Source organism: Scyliorhinus canicula, chromosome 2 (genome assembly GCF_902713615.1).
Source record: "Scyliorhinus canicula chromosome 2, sScyCan1.1, whole genome shotgun sequence".
Lineage (NCBI taxonomy): Eukaryota > Metazoa > Chordata > Chondrichthyes > Carcharhiniformes > Scyliorhinidae > Scyliorhinus > Scyliorhinus canicula.
Window position 1 is genome coordinate 283,642,252 of NC_052147.1, and position 20,252 is coordinate 283,662,503.

The following is a 20,252-nucleotide window of genomic DNA, read 5'->3' on the forward strand; positions in this document are numbered from 1 at the left end:
TCCAATCATTGCAGAATTCTGATAGCTTCTCATTCCAAATGCCTCATCAGTTAGAAAGCGGATCTAAAGTGATGGCCCCAACAAACATGGAATGGGTCATGTGGGAGGTGCCCTTGTGAACAACAGATGGCGAAATCCTGCAGATGCTATCAGACGCTGGAAGAAGCTAAAGGCAAATGAATTCAGGGCTGTAGTGACCTTGGCTGCCACTGGAAATGCATGCCCACCTGGTCTACCAGCCAGTGGGCAGCACGGTAGCATAGTGGTTAGCACTGTGGCTTCACAGTTCCAGGGTCCCGGGTTCAATTCCCGGCTTGGGTCACTGTCTGTGCGGAGTCTGCACGTTCTCCCCATGTGCGTGGGTTTCCTCCGGAAGCTCCGGTTTTCTCCCACAGGTCCCGAAAGACGTGCTTGTTAGGTGAATTGGACATTCTGAATTCTCCCTCTGTGTACCCGAACAGGCGCCAGAATGTGGTGACTAGGGGCTTATCACAGTAACTTCATTGCAGTGTTAATGTAAGCCTACTTGTGACAATAAAGATTATAAAACATAAGATGTCTTGATTCAGTAGGTCGCAGCTCCAATGACTTGCTGAGATAGTCAGAGACTCCCGACGCATTGTCACTCAGTCATGCCCACTCTGTCGGTATCCCCTGTGTTGGGGCTATCACCTCCTGAGAGTCTTCATCCCTTCTGTCCTGCGAAGCCGCAGATGAATGAGGAGAGGGCAGCTGCTGCTGCTGTTCTAGTTAGGGTTGCATTAGCTATCACCATGCGGCTGTGAAAGCTGGCAGCTGTGAAGTGCAGGTCAAAGCGAAAAAACTCCCAAGGTAGGAGAAATAAAAACACACCCAGAATAACTCCTGTGAGCAAAGGTCTTTCACTTGGTAACAAAGTAGATGCCCTGGCTTAGTATTGGCAAGACTTTCCAGCATTTCAAATTCCCAGCCCTGTCAATCCCCGCTGTGTTTTTTGCCTTGTTGACCCCGACATGATTCAAACAACCTGGACAGCCCATGCCCTGCCAGTTAAAACCAGGAGGCAGGGTTAAATCTTCAGACAATTGTAGCAGCTGTCCGGGCTAGGCCTTACTGCAGGGCGGTTGGATGTGGAAGTCACTGGGTTCATCGCAGGTTCCCAACACCCCTGTATTTTTCCTTCTTTAATTATATATCGCAAACACCGACACCCACCGTGAAAAATTCCTTCTGTGTTGTACTCACCATCATCTCATCTGTGGTTCAGTGGGCAGCATTCTCCCTTGCCCCCGGGTCAAAGGTCATGGGATCAAGTCCCCCCACTCCAGAAACTTGAGCACAAAATCAAAGCTGCAGCACTGTTTGCCATTGTGTCTCCTGCTCCTACCCTCCCCCATCGCAATCCTTCAACACCTCCCACTCCCCTCCAGTGGCCACCCAACACCGCAGCAACAACCTGGTCATATCCACATTACCGTCTCAAAGTTGAGCAAGGAGTCGACGGCCTTGGACTTTGCTTCATTGTCCCTGGTGTTCATTTCTCTCCTGTATTTTGTTCTCCATTCAGTTATTACAATGGTTATAGCTGCAGGCCAGAAGACAGCAGCAGTTAGCATGAAACAGTGATACAGCTTTATACCAGCAATGCCAACAGCTCACACCAGGGAGTGCAGCTCAGGTCATAATATTAGTTATATTGAGTGCAAATATATGGACCCAAATCAACCGAGGAAGGAGAATTTGAGCAATTTGGCCAAATCAGAAAGTCTCAAAAACTGAGACCATATAGTGCTCTGATCAGGTTGTATCTTCATTCAGGTCAGCACAAGGCAGGATTCCAAGCCCTGGAAACAGTGTGCGGAGGTGCACAAGGTCGATCCCTCGTCCTGGAGGATGGGGAATACATATCAGGAAAGGGTTAACGGGCTGGGTCTCTTTTCTTTCGAAAAATAAAGAACCGGCACAACATCGAGGGCCGAAGGGCCTGTTCTGTGCTGTACTGTTCTATAGACATAGAATATACAGTGCAGAAGGAGGCCATTCGGCCCATCGAGTCTGCACCGACCCACTTAAGCCCTCACTTCCACCCTATCCCTGTAACCCAATGACCCCTCCTAACCTTTTGGTCACTAAGGGCAATTTATCATGGCCAATCCACCTAACCTGCACGTCATTGGACATAGAAGGACAAAGAACAGGCCCTTCGGCCCTTCAAGCCTGCGCCGACCATGCTGCCCGTCTAATCTAATATCTTCTACACTTCCGGGGTCCGTATCCCTCTATTCCCACCCTACTCATGTATTTGTCAAGATGCCCCTTAAATGTCACTATCGTCCCTGCTTCCACCACCTCCTCCGACAGCAAGTTCCAGGCACCCACTACCCTCTGTGTAAAAAAAAAACTTGCCTCATACATCTCCTCTAAACCTTGCCCTCACAATTTAAACCTATGCCCCCTAGTAATTGACCCCTCTACCTGGGAAAAAGCATCTGGCTATCCACTCTGTCTATGCCCCTCATAATTTTGTAGACCTCTATCAGGTCGCCCCTCAACCTCCGTTGTTCCAGTGTGAACAAACCGAGTTTATTCAACCGCTCCTCATAGCTAAAGCCCTCCATACCAGGCAACATCCTGGTGAATCTCTTCTGCACCCGCTCTAAAGCCTCCACATCCTTCTGGTAGTGTGGCGACCAGAATTGAACACTATACTCCAAGTGTGGCCTAACTAAGGTTCTATACAGCTGGAACATGACTTGCCAATTTTATACTCAATACCCCGGCCAATGAAAGCAAGCATGCCGTATGCCTCTTGACTACCTTCTCTACCTGTGATGCCACTTTCACTGACCTGTGGACCTGTACACCTACTAATAATAATAATATTTTTATTGTCACAAGTATGAAGTTACTGTGAAAAGCCCCTAGTCGCCACATTCCGGCGCCTGTTCAGGTAAGCTGTTGCAATTGCAAACCAGCTGTCTAGCCCACTGAGCTAAACCAGCCCATAAACCTAGATCTCTCTGACTGTCAATACTCTTGAGGGTTCGACCATTCACTGTATATTCCCTACCTGCATTAGACCTTCCAAAATGCATCACTGCATTTGCAAAATGCAAACGCATTTAAAGCTGAGAGTTGATCTAGAAGGAAGCTCTTATGACACTGGGGAGACTCCTAAAACTCTCAGCATCAGTTCATAGCTGTTTAGTAGCAAAGCACATTCGGGGGAAACCAATCCAACCACTGGGAACAGCAGCATCAGGACCAAGACGAGGAGAAAAAAAAACAGAGCCTTTGCCAGTCTAATTTCCATTTTGCTCACACTGGGCTATGCACTTTGGATGTTGAGAACTGGCACCCACTTTCCTGTGCTCCTGGATTCTGTGGTCACCCGTAAAACAAAATTAGCAATCTAACTGGACACACTTTGATGATTTTTAAAAAAAAAGTCCTATTAGCACAGTTGTCTGAAATTAGGATTAAGGCAAATTTGCACCCACTCTGGGAATGTTTGATTCCAATATTGGGGACTTAAAGTGAAAAGTGCTTCTTTACTCACCATTGCTATCTTTCAACATGGGAAACAAAGTGAAAAAACCCACCAAGGTTAAAACGAATAGTCGGAATGTTAAAAAGGTAATTTGTTCAACTGAAGGAAGATTTACTGTTCATGAAAGGATTTAAATTGTTAAATTGGAGTTGTTGGGAGTCAATGTAAATTATCAAGGGCAGATGAGATGTACATGCTAATTGGCAGATAAAATGCTGGCCAGGAGGTCACATGGCTGGTTGGGTCTAAAAGCAACAAAGCCCCTCCAGAGGATTTCGACTGCAATTGAACGGAGGCATGTCTGAAGTCGGGCAATGGCACAGAAATGGAGGTCCGGTTAATAACATTTCCCGAGACACCGACGCCAGCCATCTCCCTGGCAATGGTCTGAAGCTGAACAAGAATGTCATATTTGATCATGAGATTAGTTCTCAACCACAAATCTGTGCTATCGCCAAGACCGTTTGTTTCCAACTCCGCTATATTACTTCTTCAACTCATCTTCTGTTAAAATTCCCATCCACACCCTGGCTACCTCTAAGCTTGATTATTCCAGTGTATACCTGGAACACTTTCTACCCTCCTTAAGCTGGAGGTCATCACAATCCTCGAAACATAGAAAGTAGGAGCAGGAAGAGATCATTCAGCACTTCGAGCCTGCTCCACCATTCAATATGATCATGGCTGATCCTCTTCTATCCAACACCCTCTCCCCATACCCCTTAATGCCTTTGGAGTCTATAAATGTATCTATTTCCTTCTTAAATATATTCAACGACTTAGTCTCCACAGCTGTCTGTGGCAGAGAATTCCACCCTGGCTGAAGAAATCCTCCTGCTCTCAGTCATATATGACCTAGTAAGAAGTCTTACAACACCAGGTTAAAGTCCAACAGGTTTGTTTCAAACACGAGCTTTCGGAGCACGGCTCCTTCTTCAGGTGACCTGAAGAAGGAGCCGTGCTCCGAAAGCTCGTGTTTGAAACAAACCTGTTGGACTTTAACCTGGTGTTGTAAGACTTCTTACTGTGCTCACCCCAGTCCAACGCCGGCATCTCCACATCATATATGACCTAGTTTTGTGTTTTTCAAACTTTTTTTCCGGGACCCACTTTTACCAACCGGCGACCTTCGGGACCCACGCCGGCCGGCCTTTGGGACATTATTGCTTACCTTTAATGTGACAGTCGAGCCTGCTTGGTCCTCACTTGCTTTGTCATTCAATGGTAAATTTCGGCTGAGGACTTCAGCTGAAATTTAAATTTTCGCTGCTTCCTTTGAACTTCCCTGCATTTAACACTTTGCATCTTGATTTGCACTATCACAATTAACAATGTGGACCTCAATAAATCATCTTTCTCCTGCTTAGTTCTTCTTAATTGTTTGTTCACCAGAGGTCATGGAGCTCTGGATACAGCTCACACTGACACTGCTTTCAGTCGGCGGTTAGGAAGGCAAATGCAATATTAGCATTCATGTCGAGAGGGCTAGAATACAAGAGCAGAGATGTACTTCTGAAGCTGTATAATGCTCTGGTCAGACCCCATTTGGAGTATTGTGAGCAGTTTTGGGCCCTGTACCTAAGGAAGGATGTGCTGGCCTTGGAAGGGTCCAGAGGAGGTTCACAAGAATGATTCCTGGAATGAAGAGCTTATTTTATGAGGAATGGTTCAGGACTCTGGGTCTGTACTTGTTGGAGTTTAGAAGGATAATGGGGGGGGGGGGGGGGGGGGGGGGGGGTGTGATCTTATTGAAACTTACAGGATACTGCGAGGCCTGAATAGAGTGGACGTGGAGAGGATGTTTCTACTTGTCGGAAAAGCGAGAACCAGAGGTCACAATCTCAGACTAAAGGGACGATCCTTTAAAACAGAGATGAGGAGGAATGTCTTCAGCCAGAGGGTGGTGAATCTGTGGAGCTCTTTGCTGCAGAAGGCTGTGGAGGCCAAATCACCGAGTGCCTTTAAGGCAGATTGTAAGGTAGTAAATGTAACCTCCTTATTTAAGAAAGGAGGGAGAGAAACAAAAGAGGTGAAAATGCTAGAACCTATTATAAAAGGATATTGTAACTGGTTGGTTTAGGACAGTGGGCTAAGACAGCTGGCTTGTAATGCAGAACAAGATCAGCAGTGCGGGTTCAATTCCCGTTCCAGCCTCCCCGAACAGGCGCCGGAATGTGGCGACTAGGGGCTTTTCACAGTAACTTAATTGAAGCCTACTTGTGACAATGTGTTTTATGAATCCGTTGGTGTTTTTTTGAGGGTGTAACACAGGTTAGTGAGCAGAATTAGAACACATGGGATACATGTGAGCACATACTGGCATGAATTGAGAATTGCTTCATGAATAGGAAACAGGGAGTAGGAATAAATGGGTCATTCTCAAGTTGGCAGGCTGTGACTAGTAGGGTACAGCAAGGATCATTGCTTGGGCCCTAACTATTCACAATATTTATCAACTATTTGGATAGAAGGACCAAATGCATTATTTCCAATTTGCTGATGACACAAAACAAGGAGGGAATGTGAATTGTGAGGAGGATACAAAGTCTTCAAGGAGATTAAACTACCCCAGCTCCTATTTCCTGGGTTCCCAAACCTGAAATTCTCCAATTGGGGTCGCATGTACAGAGAACAAAGAAAAATTACAGCACAGGAACAGGCCCTACGGCCCTCCAAGCCTGCGCCGATCCAGATCCTCTATCTAAAACTCTCGCCTATTTTCTAAGAACCTGTATCCCTCTGTTCCTGCCCATTCATATATCTGTCTAGATACATCTTAAATGACGCTATGGTGCCCGCCTCTACCACCTCCGCCGGCAATGCGTTCCAGGCACCCACCACCCTCTGCATAACTTTCAACGCATATCTCCCTTTCACATTTTCCCCTCTCACCTTGAACTCGTGACCCCTAGTAATTGAGTCCCCCACTCTGGGGAAAAAGCTTCTTGCTATACACCCTATCTATACCTCTCATGATTTTGTCGACCTCAATGAGGTCCCCCCTCAACCTCCGTCTTTCTAATCTACTCAACCTCTCTTCATAGCTAGCACCCTCCATACCAGGCAACATCCTGGTGAACCTCCTCTGCACCTTCTCCAAAGCATCCACATCCTTTTGGTAATGTGGCGACCAGAATTGTACGCAGTATTCCAAATGATATACATCCCTGATTTCCATTGTTTCATCATTGGCAGCTGTGCTGTCAGCCGCTGAGGCTCGAAGCTCTGGAATTCCCATCACAGTGGTGAGCACCGCCGCCTCGCAGGGACCCAGGTGAGATTCTGACGTCGGGTCACTGTCTGTGCGGAGTCTGCACGTTCTCCCCGTGTGTGCGTGGGTTTCCTCTGGGTGCTCCGGTTTCCTCCCACAGCCCAAAGATGTGCAAGTCAGATGGATTGGCCATGATAAATTGCCCCTTAGTGTCCAATGGTTAGATGGGGGTTACAGGGCTACAGGGATAGGACAGGGTCAGTGCAGACCCGATGGGCCGAATGGTCTCCTTCTGCATTGTAGGGATTCTATAATACCGCTCTTTTCTACTTTTAAGACGATTCTGAAAACCTACCTCTTTCGCTATCCTTTCAGTCATCAACCATGATATTTCTTTATGTGACTTGGTGTCAAATTGAATTTGATAATGCTCTTGTGAAGCAACTTGGGTCACTTGACTATGTTAATGGTGCTATGTAAACACAAGCTGTCGATGCTAATCGTGTACGAGATACGCTGTGACAGTTAAAGGTATTATGATCCAAAAGTGCCTTTAGAAACCCATCAAGAAGGAATATTTTGCATGACTTTAGCTGACTACAAACGACTAACATTGTCTTGTCACTGTGTCCTGCGACTACCAAAAGGCAAAAATAAATGGATCTCGGTATTTTCCTGTCGAGTAATTCCTATGTCCCTGTGCAAAGAAAAGCCGATTAATGCACTCATTCAGCTTTCATTTGCTACTATAAATGATGTACAAAAGTGCCAGCTTACTGCCTTCGCAATGTTTCTCCTGACAATCAGTCCTTTGATATCAGACATTACAAACACTCCAAAGCGTGGCTGGGCACAACCCCGTCAATTACCTACAGTCAGGAACAAGACACATTCTCTGCTTTCAGCTCTTTTGTCATTAAGAGGTGAAATGGTTCTCTTTCATGTTCCCTGCATCTCAGACATTAAAGACAAACAGCTGGCATTTCCAACAAAGGCAGTGATGTTCTATTACATGGAAAAGCCCTCGAGGTTGCACTTTGGGCTTCATCTGAGCAGACTCTCCACCGAGAACACAGGATTTAATTATCAGCAGAAAGCATTTTTTTCCGCTCCGAGGAGTGACTGAGTGATGTAAGATGAGACCACTTTAAAAGCCGGAGATTCCATTGTGCTGCTGACAAACAGTTGAACACAAATCAAATAAGCATCACATGCCCTTTAACAAGACAGGAACTGTATTGCCAGCTACAAACTCCTAAAAATGGCAGGGCAATCCTTTAGAATCTATATTATCCCATCAAACACTCGCAGGAAAGGTACAGCACGGCGTTAGATACAGAGTAAAGCTCCCTCTACACTGTCCCCATCAAACACACCCAGGACAGGTACAGCACGGGGTTAGATACAGAGTAAAGCTCCCTCTACACTGTCCTCATCAAACACTCCCAGGACAGGTACAGCACGGGGTTAGATACAGAGTAAAGCTCCCTCTACACTGTCCCCATCAAACACTCCCAGGACAGGTACAGCACGGGATAAGATACAGAGTAAAGCTCCCTCTACACTGTCCCCATCAAACACACCCAGGACAGGTACAGCATGGGGTAGGTTACAGAGTAAAACTCCCTCTATACTGTCTCCATCAAACACTCCCAGGACAGTTTACCTAACAGCACGTCGTTGGACTGTGGAGGAAACCAGAGCACCCGGAGGAAACCCACTCAGACACGGGGAGAACATGCAGACTCCGCACAGACAGTGACCCAAGCCAGGAATCGAACCTGGGACCCCCGGCGCTGTGAAGCAACAGTGCTAACCACTGTGCTACCAAGCCGCCCATTAAGGGCCGGTTTAGCTCAGTGGGTTAGACAACTGGTTTGTAATGCAGAACAAGGCCGTCAGCGCGGGTTCAATTCCCGTACCGGCTTACCCGAACAGGCGCCGGAATGTGGCGACAAGGGGCTTTTCACAGTAACTTCATACTTGTGACAATAAAAGATTATTACTATTATTTCATCACACTCGGCTCACATGTCAAAGAATGTGAAGTCTCTTACTATGAGCATCAAGTCAGCAACAATTCAGATAAAATAATTAATTTGTTGATCAGGAAACTTACTTAAGTACAGGGTCATGCAAACAAAGATAATGAGACCAAACCAGGCATTGAAGTTCGTGGTGAAGTACACTATGCCAATGATGATATCGGCAATCGTCGGGAGAATGCTGAAAATAATGTAGCTGGAAAATAAAGTTACAGTTCACTGAATGAAGCACAATTACTATACGCAAACTTTTGAAAGCAGACTTTTTACTGTTTTAAAATAAATTGAGGAGCGGTTTTATTGAACCCGCTATTTTTATAATCGTCAGCATATCTTAGACAAAGAAATGCCGAGAAAAAGACCAGCATTTGTTGTCCAGCTCTAATTACCCTCTCAAATGTGATGGTGAGCCACCTTCTTGAACAGAACTTGAGCGGCTTCCCAAGCAGTTACTGACAGCATTTAGGAGTTAACTGCATTTCTGTGTTTTCAGATGATGTAGTTGAAGGGCAGCATGTAGATGAGGAATGGGAAGGGAGAAAGAATAGATCCTTGGGGATCAGCATTTGTAAATTGTCTGGGAGTGGGAAGAGAAGCCATTGCAAGCAAGGATCACACACAAATAGATTAAAAGTAGTGCAGCTCTGTCAAAGCTGTTCATAATTTTAAGAATGTCTTTGAAATCTCTCCTTAACTTTCAAAGCTGCAGTGGAATCATCCTGATGATTCTATGCTATGTACTCTCAATGGCGTAAATATCCTTCCTACAACAGGGCACTTAAAACTGCAGACGACACTAACTGTGGATTCACCTTTTGTGGAGCGGTAGCCTCCCAAAATCAAGAGTCTGGTTTTGAGTTCTGTTTTAATATAATAATAACAATCTTTATTAGTGTCAGAAGTAGGCTTACATTAACACTGCAATGATGTTACTGTGAAAAGCCCCTCGTCGCCACATTCCGGCGCCTGTTCGGGTACACAGAGGGAGAATTCAGAATGTCCCATTCACCCAACAGCACGTCTGCGTGTTTTGGATCTCCTAGCCACACAGCACAAGTTAAGGAAACCGATAAACCCTTCCCCACCATATAGGGCCGCATGGTGGCACAGTAGTTAGTACTGCTGCCTCACAAACAGCAGGGACCCGGGTTCAATTCCGGCCTTGGGTGTCTGTGTGGAGTTCGCACGTTCACCCTGTGACTGTGTGGGTCTCGTCAGGGTGCTCCGATTTCCTCCCACAGTCCAATAATTTTTTTTATTTGCTTGTGAGCATCGCAGGGTATGCCAGCATTTATTGCCCATCCCTAATTGCCCTTGAGGGGGGCAGTTGAGGGGGCAATTTGCTGTGGATCTGGAGTTACATGTAGGCCAGACCAGGTAAGGACGGCAGAATTCCTTTCCTAAAGGACATTAGTGACCCAGATGGATTTTTACCACAATGGACAATGGTTTCATGGTTATCATTAGTCTTTTAATTCCAGATTTGTATTGAATTTGCATTTTTCCACCTGCACTGGCGCTGTGAGGCAGCAGGTCTAACCACTGTGCCACCAAAGGATCTGTGCGAAGAAGGGCAGCACCGACACCGTGGCACTTTCAGTAAGTGTTGGCCTAGGTTCAGTGGTCGCTCACATGCCTCAGAGTAAAAATGGTGGCTGCAAGCCAAATTCCTAAACTTTGAGCATGTAATCCCAGATGACAGTACTGTGCTGATGACCGGCTGCATCTTTGAAGGAACTGTCCTTTGGATGAGAAAGACCCTGACTTCCTTCTCAGTTACATATACAACATTCCATGGCACTATTTCAAATAAGAGCAAGGGAGTTCTCAGTGTTCTGCCCAGTATTCATCTCTCAAATAACACCATTATCACTTTGCTTTATCTGGGAGCTTGTTTTTTAAAAATTCATTTATGGGATGTCGGTGTCGCTGGTTAGGCCAGCATTTATTGACCATCCCTAGTTGCCCTTCAGAAGGTGGTGGTGAGCTGCCTTCTTGAACTGCTGCAGTCCCTGGGGTGTAGGTATATCCACTGTGCTGTTAGGGAGGGAGTTCCAGGATGTTGTCCCAGTGACAGTGAAGGAACGGCGATATATTTCCAAGTCAGGCAGGGTGGTGAGTGACTTGGAGGGGAACATCCAGGTGGTGGGGTTCCCAGGTATCTGCTGCTCTTGTCCTTCTAGATGGTAGTGGTTGTGGGTTTGGAAGCTGCTGTATAAGGAACCATGGTGAGTTCCTGCAATGCATCTTGTGGATGGTACACATGGGTGCTACTGTTTGTCGGTGGTGGAGGGAGTGAATGTGAAGGGGAAGCAATCAAGCGGAGCTGCTTTGTCCTGGATGGTGTTGAGCTTCTTGAGTGTTGTCGGAGCTGCATTCATCCAGGCAAGTGGAGAGTATTCCATTACACTCCTGCCTTGTACCTTGGAGATGGAGGACAGACTTTGGGGGGGGGGGGATCAGGAGGCGAGTTACTAGCCTTTGACCTGCCCCTGGTAGCCACTGTATCAATGTGGCTCGTCCAGTTCAGCTTCTGATCAATGGTAACCTCCAGGGTGGTGATTGTGGGGGATTCAGTGATGGTAATGCCACTGAATGTCAAAGGGCGGTGTTAGATCTTCTCTTGTCGGAGATGGTCATTGCCTGGCACTTGTGTGGCACGAATGTAACTTGTCAGCCCAAGCCTAGATATTGTCCAGGTCTTGCTGCATTTGGACACGGACTGCTTCAGTTTCTGAGGAGTCTGAAAAGTGCTGAACATCGTGCAGTCTTTCGCAAACATCCCCACTTCTGACCTTATGATGGAATGAAGGTCACTGATGAAGCAGCTGAAGATGTTTGGGCCTAGGACACTACCCTGAGGAACTCCTGCAGTGATGTCCTGGAGCTGAGATGATTGACCTCCAACCACCACAACCATCTTCCTTTGTACCAGGTATGACTCCAACCAACAGAGTTTTCCCCCTGATTCCTATTGACTCCAGTTTAGTTAGGGCTCCTTGATGCCACACTTGGTCAAATGCTGCCTTGATGTCAAAGGGCAGTCACTCCCACCTCCCCTCTGGCATTCAGCTCATTTGTCCATGTTTAAACCAAGGCTGTAATGAGGTCAGGAGCTGAGTGACCCAGGTGGAACCCAAACTGAGTGTCTGTGAGCAGGTTATTGCTGAGTAAGTGCTGCTTGATAGCACTGTTGATGACTCCTTCCATCACTTTGCTAATGATGGAGAGCAGACTGATAGGGCGGTAATTGGCTGGGTTGGATTTGTCTTGTTTCTTGTGCACAGGACACACCTGGGCAATGGGCGGCATGGTAGCACAGTGGTTAGCACTATTGTTTCACAATGCCATGATCCCAGGTTCGATTCCCGGCTTGGGTCACTGTCTGTGCGAAATCTGCACATTCTCCCCGTGTCGGCGTGGGTTTCCTCCGGGTGCTCCGGTTTCCCCCCATGAGTCCTAAAAGATGTGCTGTTATGTGAATGGGACATTCTGAATTCTCACTCTGTGTACCTGAACAGGCGCTGGAATGTGGCGACTAGGGGATTTTCACAGGAACTTCATTGCAGTGTTAATGTAAGCCTACTTGTGACAATAAAGATTATTATTATATTTTCCACATTGCTGTGTAGATGTCAGTGTTGTAGCTGCTTGGCTAGGGGTGCGACACGTTCTGGGGCACAAGTCTGGGGTACTATTGCCGGAATCTTATCAGGAGCCATAGCCTTTGCAGTATCCAGTTATGTGTAAAATGACTGCCTGTTTCCTAGATTACAATAAATTGACTTTGAAGAGCTTTGACACACAGTGAGGTTGTGAAAGATGCCCTTTTTTTACTGCACTGGAATGTCAGACTAGATTAAGGGAATGTCAAAGCAATTATTGTAGGACAGACTGCAATTGTCACAAATAAAATAAAATCAGGCATGCTAAATTCATTAAGTGTGATGAAAGAATTCCTCTCAATATCCTAGGTACCTCAGTAAGGAGTTGATGCTGCTGGTGCCACGGTCCACACTCCGGAGAACCTCCCCAGTCTTCCTGCCCAGGTGCCAGCGAAGAGAAAGTGAGTGCAGGTGAGCAAAGAGTCCGATCTGTACCTGTCGGTTGGTATACTGCTGCACCCGAATCCATACGAAGGAGCGCAGGTTGCTTACAAAGCCTGATGCACCTGAATGGTAAGACATCATTGTCATGCACAAACCTGCAATGCACTTAGCAGGGCTCTCACCACACAGGACAAGCTTCCTGGAAGTCTAATGTAATAAGAAAAATATATACGTCTTTACCACCTTTCACAACCGAAGAACATCCTAAAGTGTTTCACAGCCGATAGAATAGGTTTGAGGTGTAGTCACTGTTATCATGTAGGAAATGTAAGTGACTGCAGCAACCGTAATCCTACCGCAGATTCATAAAATCTCTACAGTGCAGGAGGTGGCCATTCTGCCCTTCGAGTCTGCACCCACCCGCTGAAAGAGCACTCTACATAGACCCACTCCCCCACCCCATACCCCAGTAACCCCACATAACCTTTAGGACACTACAGGGCAATTTACCATAGCCAATTCACCTAATCTGCATGTCTTTGGACTGTGGGAGGAAACCGGAGCACCCGGGAGGAAACCCACGTAGACAGGGGGATAACATGCAGACTCCGCACAGTCACCCAAGGCTGGAATTGGACCCGGTTCCCTGGCGCTGAGAGGCAGCAGTGCTAACCACTTATATGAAGTATTATCAACGACTTGGTCTCCAAGACAGAATGTCATGGGTTCAAATTCAATTCAAGAGACTTAAGCACATAATCTAAGCTGACATACACAGGGCATCATTGAGGGAGTCCTCCACAGTCAAAGGTGCTGCCTTCTGGATGAAACCTCAAACTGCGCACTAACACTATTTTTGAAGTTTCCCCCTGGGCTGTTCTTCCTCAACTAAGCTCTCTATAACAGATCACCTGGTCCTATCGCATACTAGGTGGGAACTCGCTGCACCGTTTCCTATGTTACAACAGTAACTGCACCTCAATTGCACTTAGTTGGCTGTAAAGCTGTTTGCGATGTCCTTTGGTAATGAAAGGCGGTAAAGATATACAACTCTGGGCGACACGGTGGCGCAGTGGTTAGCACTGCTGTCTCACGGCACCCAGGACCCGGGTTCGATCCCGGCCCCGGGTCACCGCCCGTGTGGAGTTTGCATATTCTCTCCCCGTGAGTGTGTGAGTCTCACCCCCACAACCCAAAGTTGTGGAGGGTAGGTGGATTGGCTACGCTGAATTGCCCCTTAATTGGAAATTTTTTATTAAAAGAAATATAACTCTCGCTCATTAAAGCTCTCAGACTGCCTTCCATCCCCACAGTTCTGAAAATCTTTAATCAGAAGCTGGAAACTAATCGTCAAGGTCAGAGGAGCAGAAATATCACAGTCCTCAAAGCAGGAGGGGGGTGAGGGGGGGAGATTTGTGTGGAGATTGTGGGAAACAATCAATTCTTTGACGTCCTCGGTGTCACAGCCTCACTGTCGGCATTCTTTATCTACAGTCAAGGGTTGATTACCCTGAACTGGAGCACAAGAGACGAAATCTGAAAGGCTTTTGTGGGGCAGCACGGTAGCACAAGTGGACAGCACTGAGGCTTCACAGCGCCAGCGTCCCAGATTCGATTCCCCGCTGGGTCACTGTCTGCACGTTCTCCCCGTGTGTACGTCGGTTTCCTCCGGGTGCTCCGGTTTCCTCCCACATCCAAAGAGGTGCAGGTTAGGTGGATTGGCCATGATAAATTGCCCTCTTAGTGTCCAAAAAGATCAGATGGGGTTATTGGGTTACAGGGTTAGGGTGGAAGTGAGGGCTTAAGTGGGTCGGTGCAGACTCGATGGGCCGAATGGCCTCCTTCTGCACTGTATGTTCTATGTTCACAGTCACGGAATCTCCTTACTCAAAATGATATCCAGAACCATTTAGCCATGGTTAATTTCAGGCTATGACTGTCATCCTTTCAAACCAGTGATACAACTGGGCGACATTTACAGGTACAGCATTTGAAAAGGGAAGGCTGACAGCAAGAATGGTGTGATGATATTTCTGCTCCATCTTTCCCCACAAGTGAATACTCACTTCGGTGACCCAGTTCAACACTCGGTTATCGTGACAACAAGGACGGAGAGCCTCGGCTGTTTGAACCAGTGGCCATTTGATACAACCAAGTGGCTTGCCATTTGGCTGTTTGGAAACATGGCTTCCTTAAAAGTATTCGGTTAGGTTTTTACAACGAGATGAGAGTTTGGCGGTCGCATGCACTGACTCCAGCTTTTCTATCTTCTGATCTATTTCTTGGAACTGACTTCAAATCTGCAACCTACCATGAGGGGTTTGAACTCCCACTGGATTACAGAACTACTATCCAACCATTCTGAATGAACCAACAACATTTGATACCCACTATCGATAGACATCTTACCTGCTCCACCTCCCTGCAGGAATTTGAGGAGGACATATATGCAGACGGTCATAGCCAGTGTCTTCCACGAGGTTCCTCCACTCAGATCATTTACTATGCAACAGAAAAAAGGGCATAAGTTAGTGTGGTAAGTGTAGAAGAAGCTGCATTAGCTTAGGTACCTGAACAGACCCTCAGGGACATGCTGGCTAGGATAAGGAAAATGGAAAAGGTAAATGGAAGAGCTTATTGATTAAAGACATCAATACAACATTAGTAAGAGAGGACATAGCGAAATATCAATCCACAGAGACTCTTTGATTAGAATGAAAGAATATAGGGGCGGCACAGTGGGGCAGTGGTTAGCACTGCTGCCTCACGGCACCGAGGACCCGGGTTCGATCCTGGCCCTGGATCACTGTCCGCGTGGAGTTTGCACATTCTCCCCGTATCTGCGTGTGTCTCACCCCCACAACCCAGAAGATGCGCAGGGTAGGTGGACTGGCCACGCTAAATTGTCCCTTCATTGGACTCTAAATTTTAAAAAAAAGAATGAAAGAATATGAGAGGGGTAAAAGTGATGGGAGTTGTCTCCAGCGTCCAGATACCAGCACTGGAATAATTCAGGGATTAAGGGGGCTTGCAGCAAAAGCTAAGTTGTTTAGTGGAATAATTTATTTTTAAACAGGTTGGGAATAACAGGATAATCAGAATTGCTTGAGTGCGTTCATGATCAGGCTTTTTGAGCTGTATGTTTGAGGACCAATAAGAGGGTTGGCCATACCAGATTTAATCAATCAATGACATTTTACAATCTAACAGTAAAGGAACATTTCTCTAACAGTGATCATGGATGTGGTCAAATTCAATGTCAGGTATAAAAAGGAGAAACTTTACATCCTGTCCATCACTGTCGCTGGGTCAAAATCCTGGAACTCCCTCCCTAACAGCACGATGGGTGTACCTACACCACATGGCCTGCAGCGGTTAAGGCAGCTCACCACCACCTTCTCAAGGGCAATCAGGGTTGGGCAAGAAATGCTGGCCTAGCCAGTGAAGTCCACTTCCCTTGAATTTATTAAAACATAACACGATTCTAGATTTTAGTCTTCTTCTTGGGCAGTCCCTCAGGGCCGTGGGTGACTCGCTTTCACTCCGGGGAGGTGGGTTCTGCGGTGGCCGAATAGTCCAATCCTGGATCCGCAGACTCGGCATTTGGGTGGGTGGGGTGGAAGGTGCCGGTGCATGCATTCTTTTAACATAAGGTGGGATGTTGCACACCAACCACCACACGGTCCCAACGGAACGAGGTCTTGGGCCCAGTGACAGGGAAATCCGAGACGACTGGAGACCAGGGAGCTAACACACATTCATCGTCCGTCGATCGTCTGCCTGCCTGTCAGTGGCGGATATTTTAATCAGGCTAACTTTAACAGGGTGAGAAAAAGAATGACAGTGGTCAAAACTGTTCTTGGGCAAAACTACAGATAAACATTGGGACTTATAATAATAATCATGATAATAATCTTTATTGTCACAAGTAGGCTTACATTAACACTGCAATGAAGTTACTGTGAAAAGCCCCTAGTCGCCACATTCCAGCACCTGTTCTGGTACACCGAGGGAGAATTCAGAATGTCCAATTCACCTAACAGCACATCTTTCGGGACTTGTGGGAGGAAACTGGAGCACCCGGAGGAAACCCACGCAGACACGGGGAGAACGTGCAGACTCCACACAGACAGTGACCCAAGAAGGAATCTAACCTGGGACCCTGGTGCTGTGAAGCAACTGTGCTGACCACTGCGCTTGTCAAAAACAATTTAGCTTAATACACTTAAATGGGTAAGCGCAATTTATCGAATAACACAACCACAATCAACAACGGAGGTGAGAGAAAACCAAAGAGCAAAGTGAAATTGAGTGAAGTTCCTGGGGGCTGGGATAGACAGAAAGAGCAGTTAAGATTAAAAAAAATAATAGGGGTTGAAAAAAAAAAGGACTTGGACCATAAGAAACAGGAGCAGAAGAAAGTCATTCGGCCCATCGGATCTTCTCCACCATTTAATGAGATCATGACTGATCCGATATGATAATCCTGAACTCCACTGTCCCGCCTTATCCCCATAACTCGTGGTTTCCTCACTGACTAAACATCTGTCTATCTCAGCCTTGAACACACTTTTAAAAAAAAAATTTTAATCAGGTATTTGAAAATTTTTATAACAGTAACAAAAACAATGACATCAACATGGTAAAATAAACATTTCCCCCCCAGCCCAATCTTCACACACCTCAACCATACAACAACAATCCGCCAGTCCTCCCCCCCCGAATACTGCATCTGCTGACATTTTTTATTTTCCCCAAGAAAGTCGACGAACGGCTGCCACCTCCGGGTGAACCCTAACATTGATCCTCTTAAGGCAAACTTTATTTTCTCGAGACTGAGAAACCCAGCCATGTCACTAACCCAGGTCTCTACACTCGGGGGCTTCGAGTCCCTCCACATTAACAAGAACTGCCTCCGGGCTACCAGGGAGGCAAAGGCCAGGATGTCGACCTCTTTCGCCCCTGAACTCCCGGATCTTCTGACACTCCAAAGATCGCCACCTCCGGACTCGGCGCCACCCGTGTTTTTAGCACCGTGGACATTGCCTCAGCAAAACTCTGCCAAAACCCGCTAAGCTTCGGGCATGCCCAAAACATGTGGACATGATTTGCTGGGCTTCCCGCGCACCTCGCACACCTATCCTCTACCCCGAAAAACTTGCTCATCCTAGCCACTGTCATGTGTGCCCAGCGGACTACCTTAAATTGTATCAGGCTAAGCCTGGCGCACGATGATTAGACTATTCGGCCACCACAGAACCCACCTCCCTGGAGTGGAAGCGAGTTACCCACGATGAGGCACAGACCCGCCTCTATCTCTCCTCCTAGCTCGTCCTCCCACTTGCCCTTAAGCCTCTCCACCGGGGATTCCTCCGCCTCCGAAAGCTCCTGGTAAATATCCGATACCTTCCCCTCTCCCACCCAGGTAATGGAGACTGCTCTATCCTGTCTCCCCCATGGTGGCAGCAGCGGAAAGGCCCGCACCTGTTTTCTCAGGAAGTCGCTCACCTGCAAATACCTAAACCCATTCCCTGCTGGCAATTTAAATTTATCCTCCAAGGCTTTCAAGCTGGAGAAGCTCCCGTCTATAAATAGATCCCCCATCCTTCTAATTCCTGCCCTCTGCCAACTCTGGAACCCGCCATCTAGCCGATCCGGTATAGACCTGTGGATGTTATAAATCGGGGTCCAAATCGATGCTCCCTCCACTCTCTTATATCTCCTCCATTACCCCCAGATTCTCAGAGCTGCCACCACCACCGGACTTGTGGAGTATCGGGCCGGTGGGAACGGCAGAGGTGCCGTTACCAATGCTCCCAGACTGGTGTCTTTACATGACGCCGCCTCCATCCGCTCCCATACCGACCACTCCCCCACTACCCACTTCCTAATCATGGCTGTATTAGCCGCCCAGTAGTAATTGCAGAAGTTCGACAGCGCCAACCAACCCTCCCCCGACTGCGCTCCAGCAATACTTGCTTCACTCGCGGGGTTTTACCCGCCCACACAAAGCCCAAAATAATCTTATTCACTCGCTTGAAAAAGGTCTTGGGGATGAAAATGGGGAGGCACTGAAAGACAAACAGAAATCTGGGGAGGACCGTCATTTTCAGTCTGTTCCCTCCCCACCAGTGATAGCGGCAGCATGTCCCATCTCTTAAAGTCCCCTTCCTTTTGTTCTACCAACCGAGATAGGTTTAACTTGTGCCGTGCCTCCCATTCTCGGGCCACCTGGATTCCCAGATTTTGAAAGCTCTTCCCTACCATTCTAAGCGGCAGCTCTCCCAGTCTCTTCTCCTGTCCTCTTGCCTGGATCGCGAACATCTCGCTTTTCCCCATGTTTGATTTATACCCTGAAAAATTGCCAAATTCCCCCAAGATTCGCATTACTTCCCCCATTCCCTCCAACGGGTCCGAAATGTACAAGAGCAGGTCATCTGCGTAGAGCGAGACCCGGTGCTCCACCGCTCCCCGAACCAGCCCTTTCCAGTTCCTAGAGGCTCTTAATGCCATGGCCAATGGCTCTATGGCCAGAGCAAACAGTAACAGGGAGAGGGTGCACCCTTGCCTCGCCCTCGGTGTAGTTCAAAATACCCCGACCTCAGCCGGTTCGTATGCACACTCGCTACTGGTGCTTGATAGAGTAACTGCACCCAGTCAATAAAGCCCTCACCAAACCCAAACCTTCCCAGCCCCTCCCACAGGTAATTCCACTCCACCCGATGAAATGCCTTCTCCGCATCCATCGCTACCACCACCTCCACCTCCTCTCCTTCTGAGGGCATCATAATAACATTTAGAAGCCTTCGAACATTGGCCTTGAGTTGCCTGCTCTTAACAAATCCCGTCTGGTCTTCCCCTATCACCCCCGGGACACAGTCATCTATCCTTGTGGCCAGTATCTTAGCCAGCAGTTTGGCATCCACATTTAGTAGCAAAATCGGCCTGTGTGATCCGCATTGCTCCAGGTCCTTCTCCCGTTTCAAGATCAGTGAAATTGAGGCCTGTGACATTGTTGGGGGGAGGACTCCCTTCTCTCTTGCTTCGTTAATGTCCTCACCAGCAGTGGGCTCAATATCTCTGAAAACTTCTTATAGAATTCCACCGGGTAGGCGTCAGACCCCCGGGCCTTACCCGACTGCATACCCTCCAGCCCTTGATTCTTTCCTCAAATCTCAATTGGGGCTCCCAGCCCCTCCACCAGGTCCTCCTCCATCCTCGGGAACTTCAACTGATCCAGAAATTGCCTCATCTTTTCCACACCAGCCGGGGGTTCCGACTCATATAATTTACTATAAAAGTCCTTAAACACCTCGTTTACCCCCGCTAGATCCAGGACAGTATTACCGTCTCTGCTCTTTACTTTACCCATTTCCCTGGCTGCCTCTCTTTGCCCGAGCTGGTGCGCCAACATTCTG

The 20,252-nt window shown here is 47.4% G+C and overlaps 1 protein-coding gene across 4 annotated transcripts in view; it reads right to left on the reverse strand.

The window, feature by feature from the left end:
* Positions 1 to 20,252, reverse strand: part of LOC119962210 (ATP-binding cassette sub-family B member 6, mitochondrial-like) — a 285,333-nt gene that overhangs the window by 134,796 nt on the left and 130,285 nt on the right. For all 4 annotated transcript variants that reach the window (XM_038790179.1, XM_038790178.1, XM_038790181.1 and 1 more), the window contains exons 5-8: positions 15,244 to 15,336; positions 12,764 to 12,956; positions 8,860 to 8,981; positions 1,455 to 1,564 (exon numbers count right to left, since the gene is read on the reverse strand). In XM_038790179.1, the coding sequence (XP_038646107.1) occupies positions 1,455 to 1,564; positions 8,860 to 8,981; positions 12,764 to 12,956; positions 15,244 to 15,336 (518 nt within the window). The remainder of the gene's footprint in view (positions 1 to 1,454; positions 1,565 to 8,859; positions 8,982 to 12,763; positions 12,957 to 15,243; positions 15,337 to 20,252) is intronic.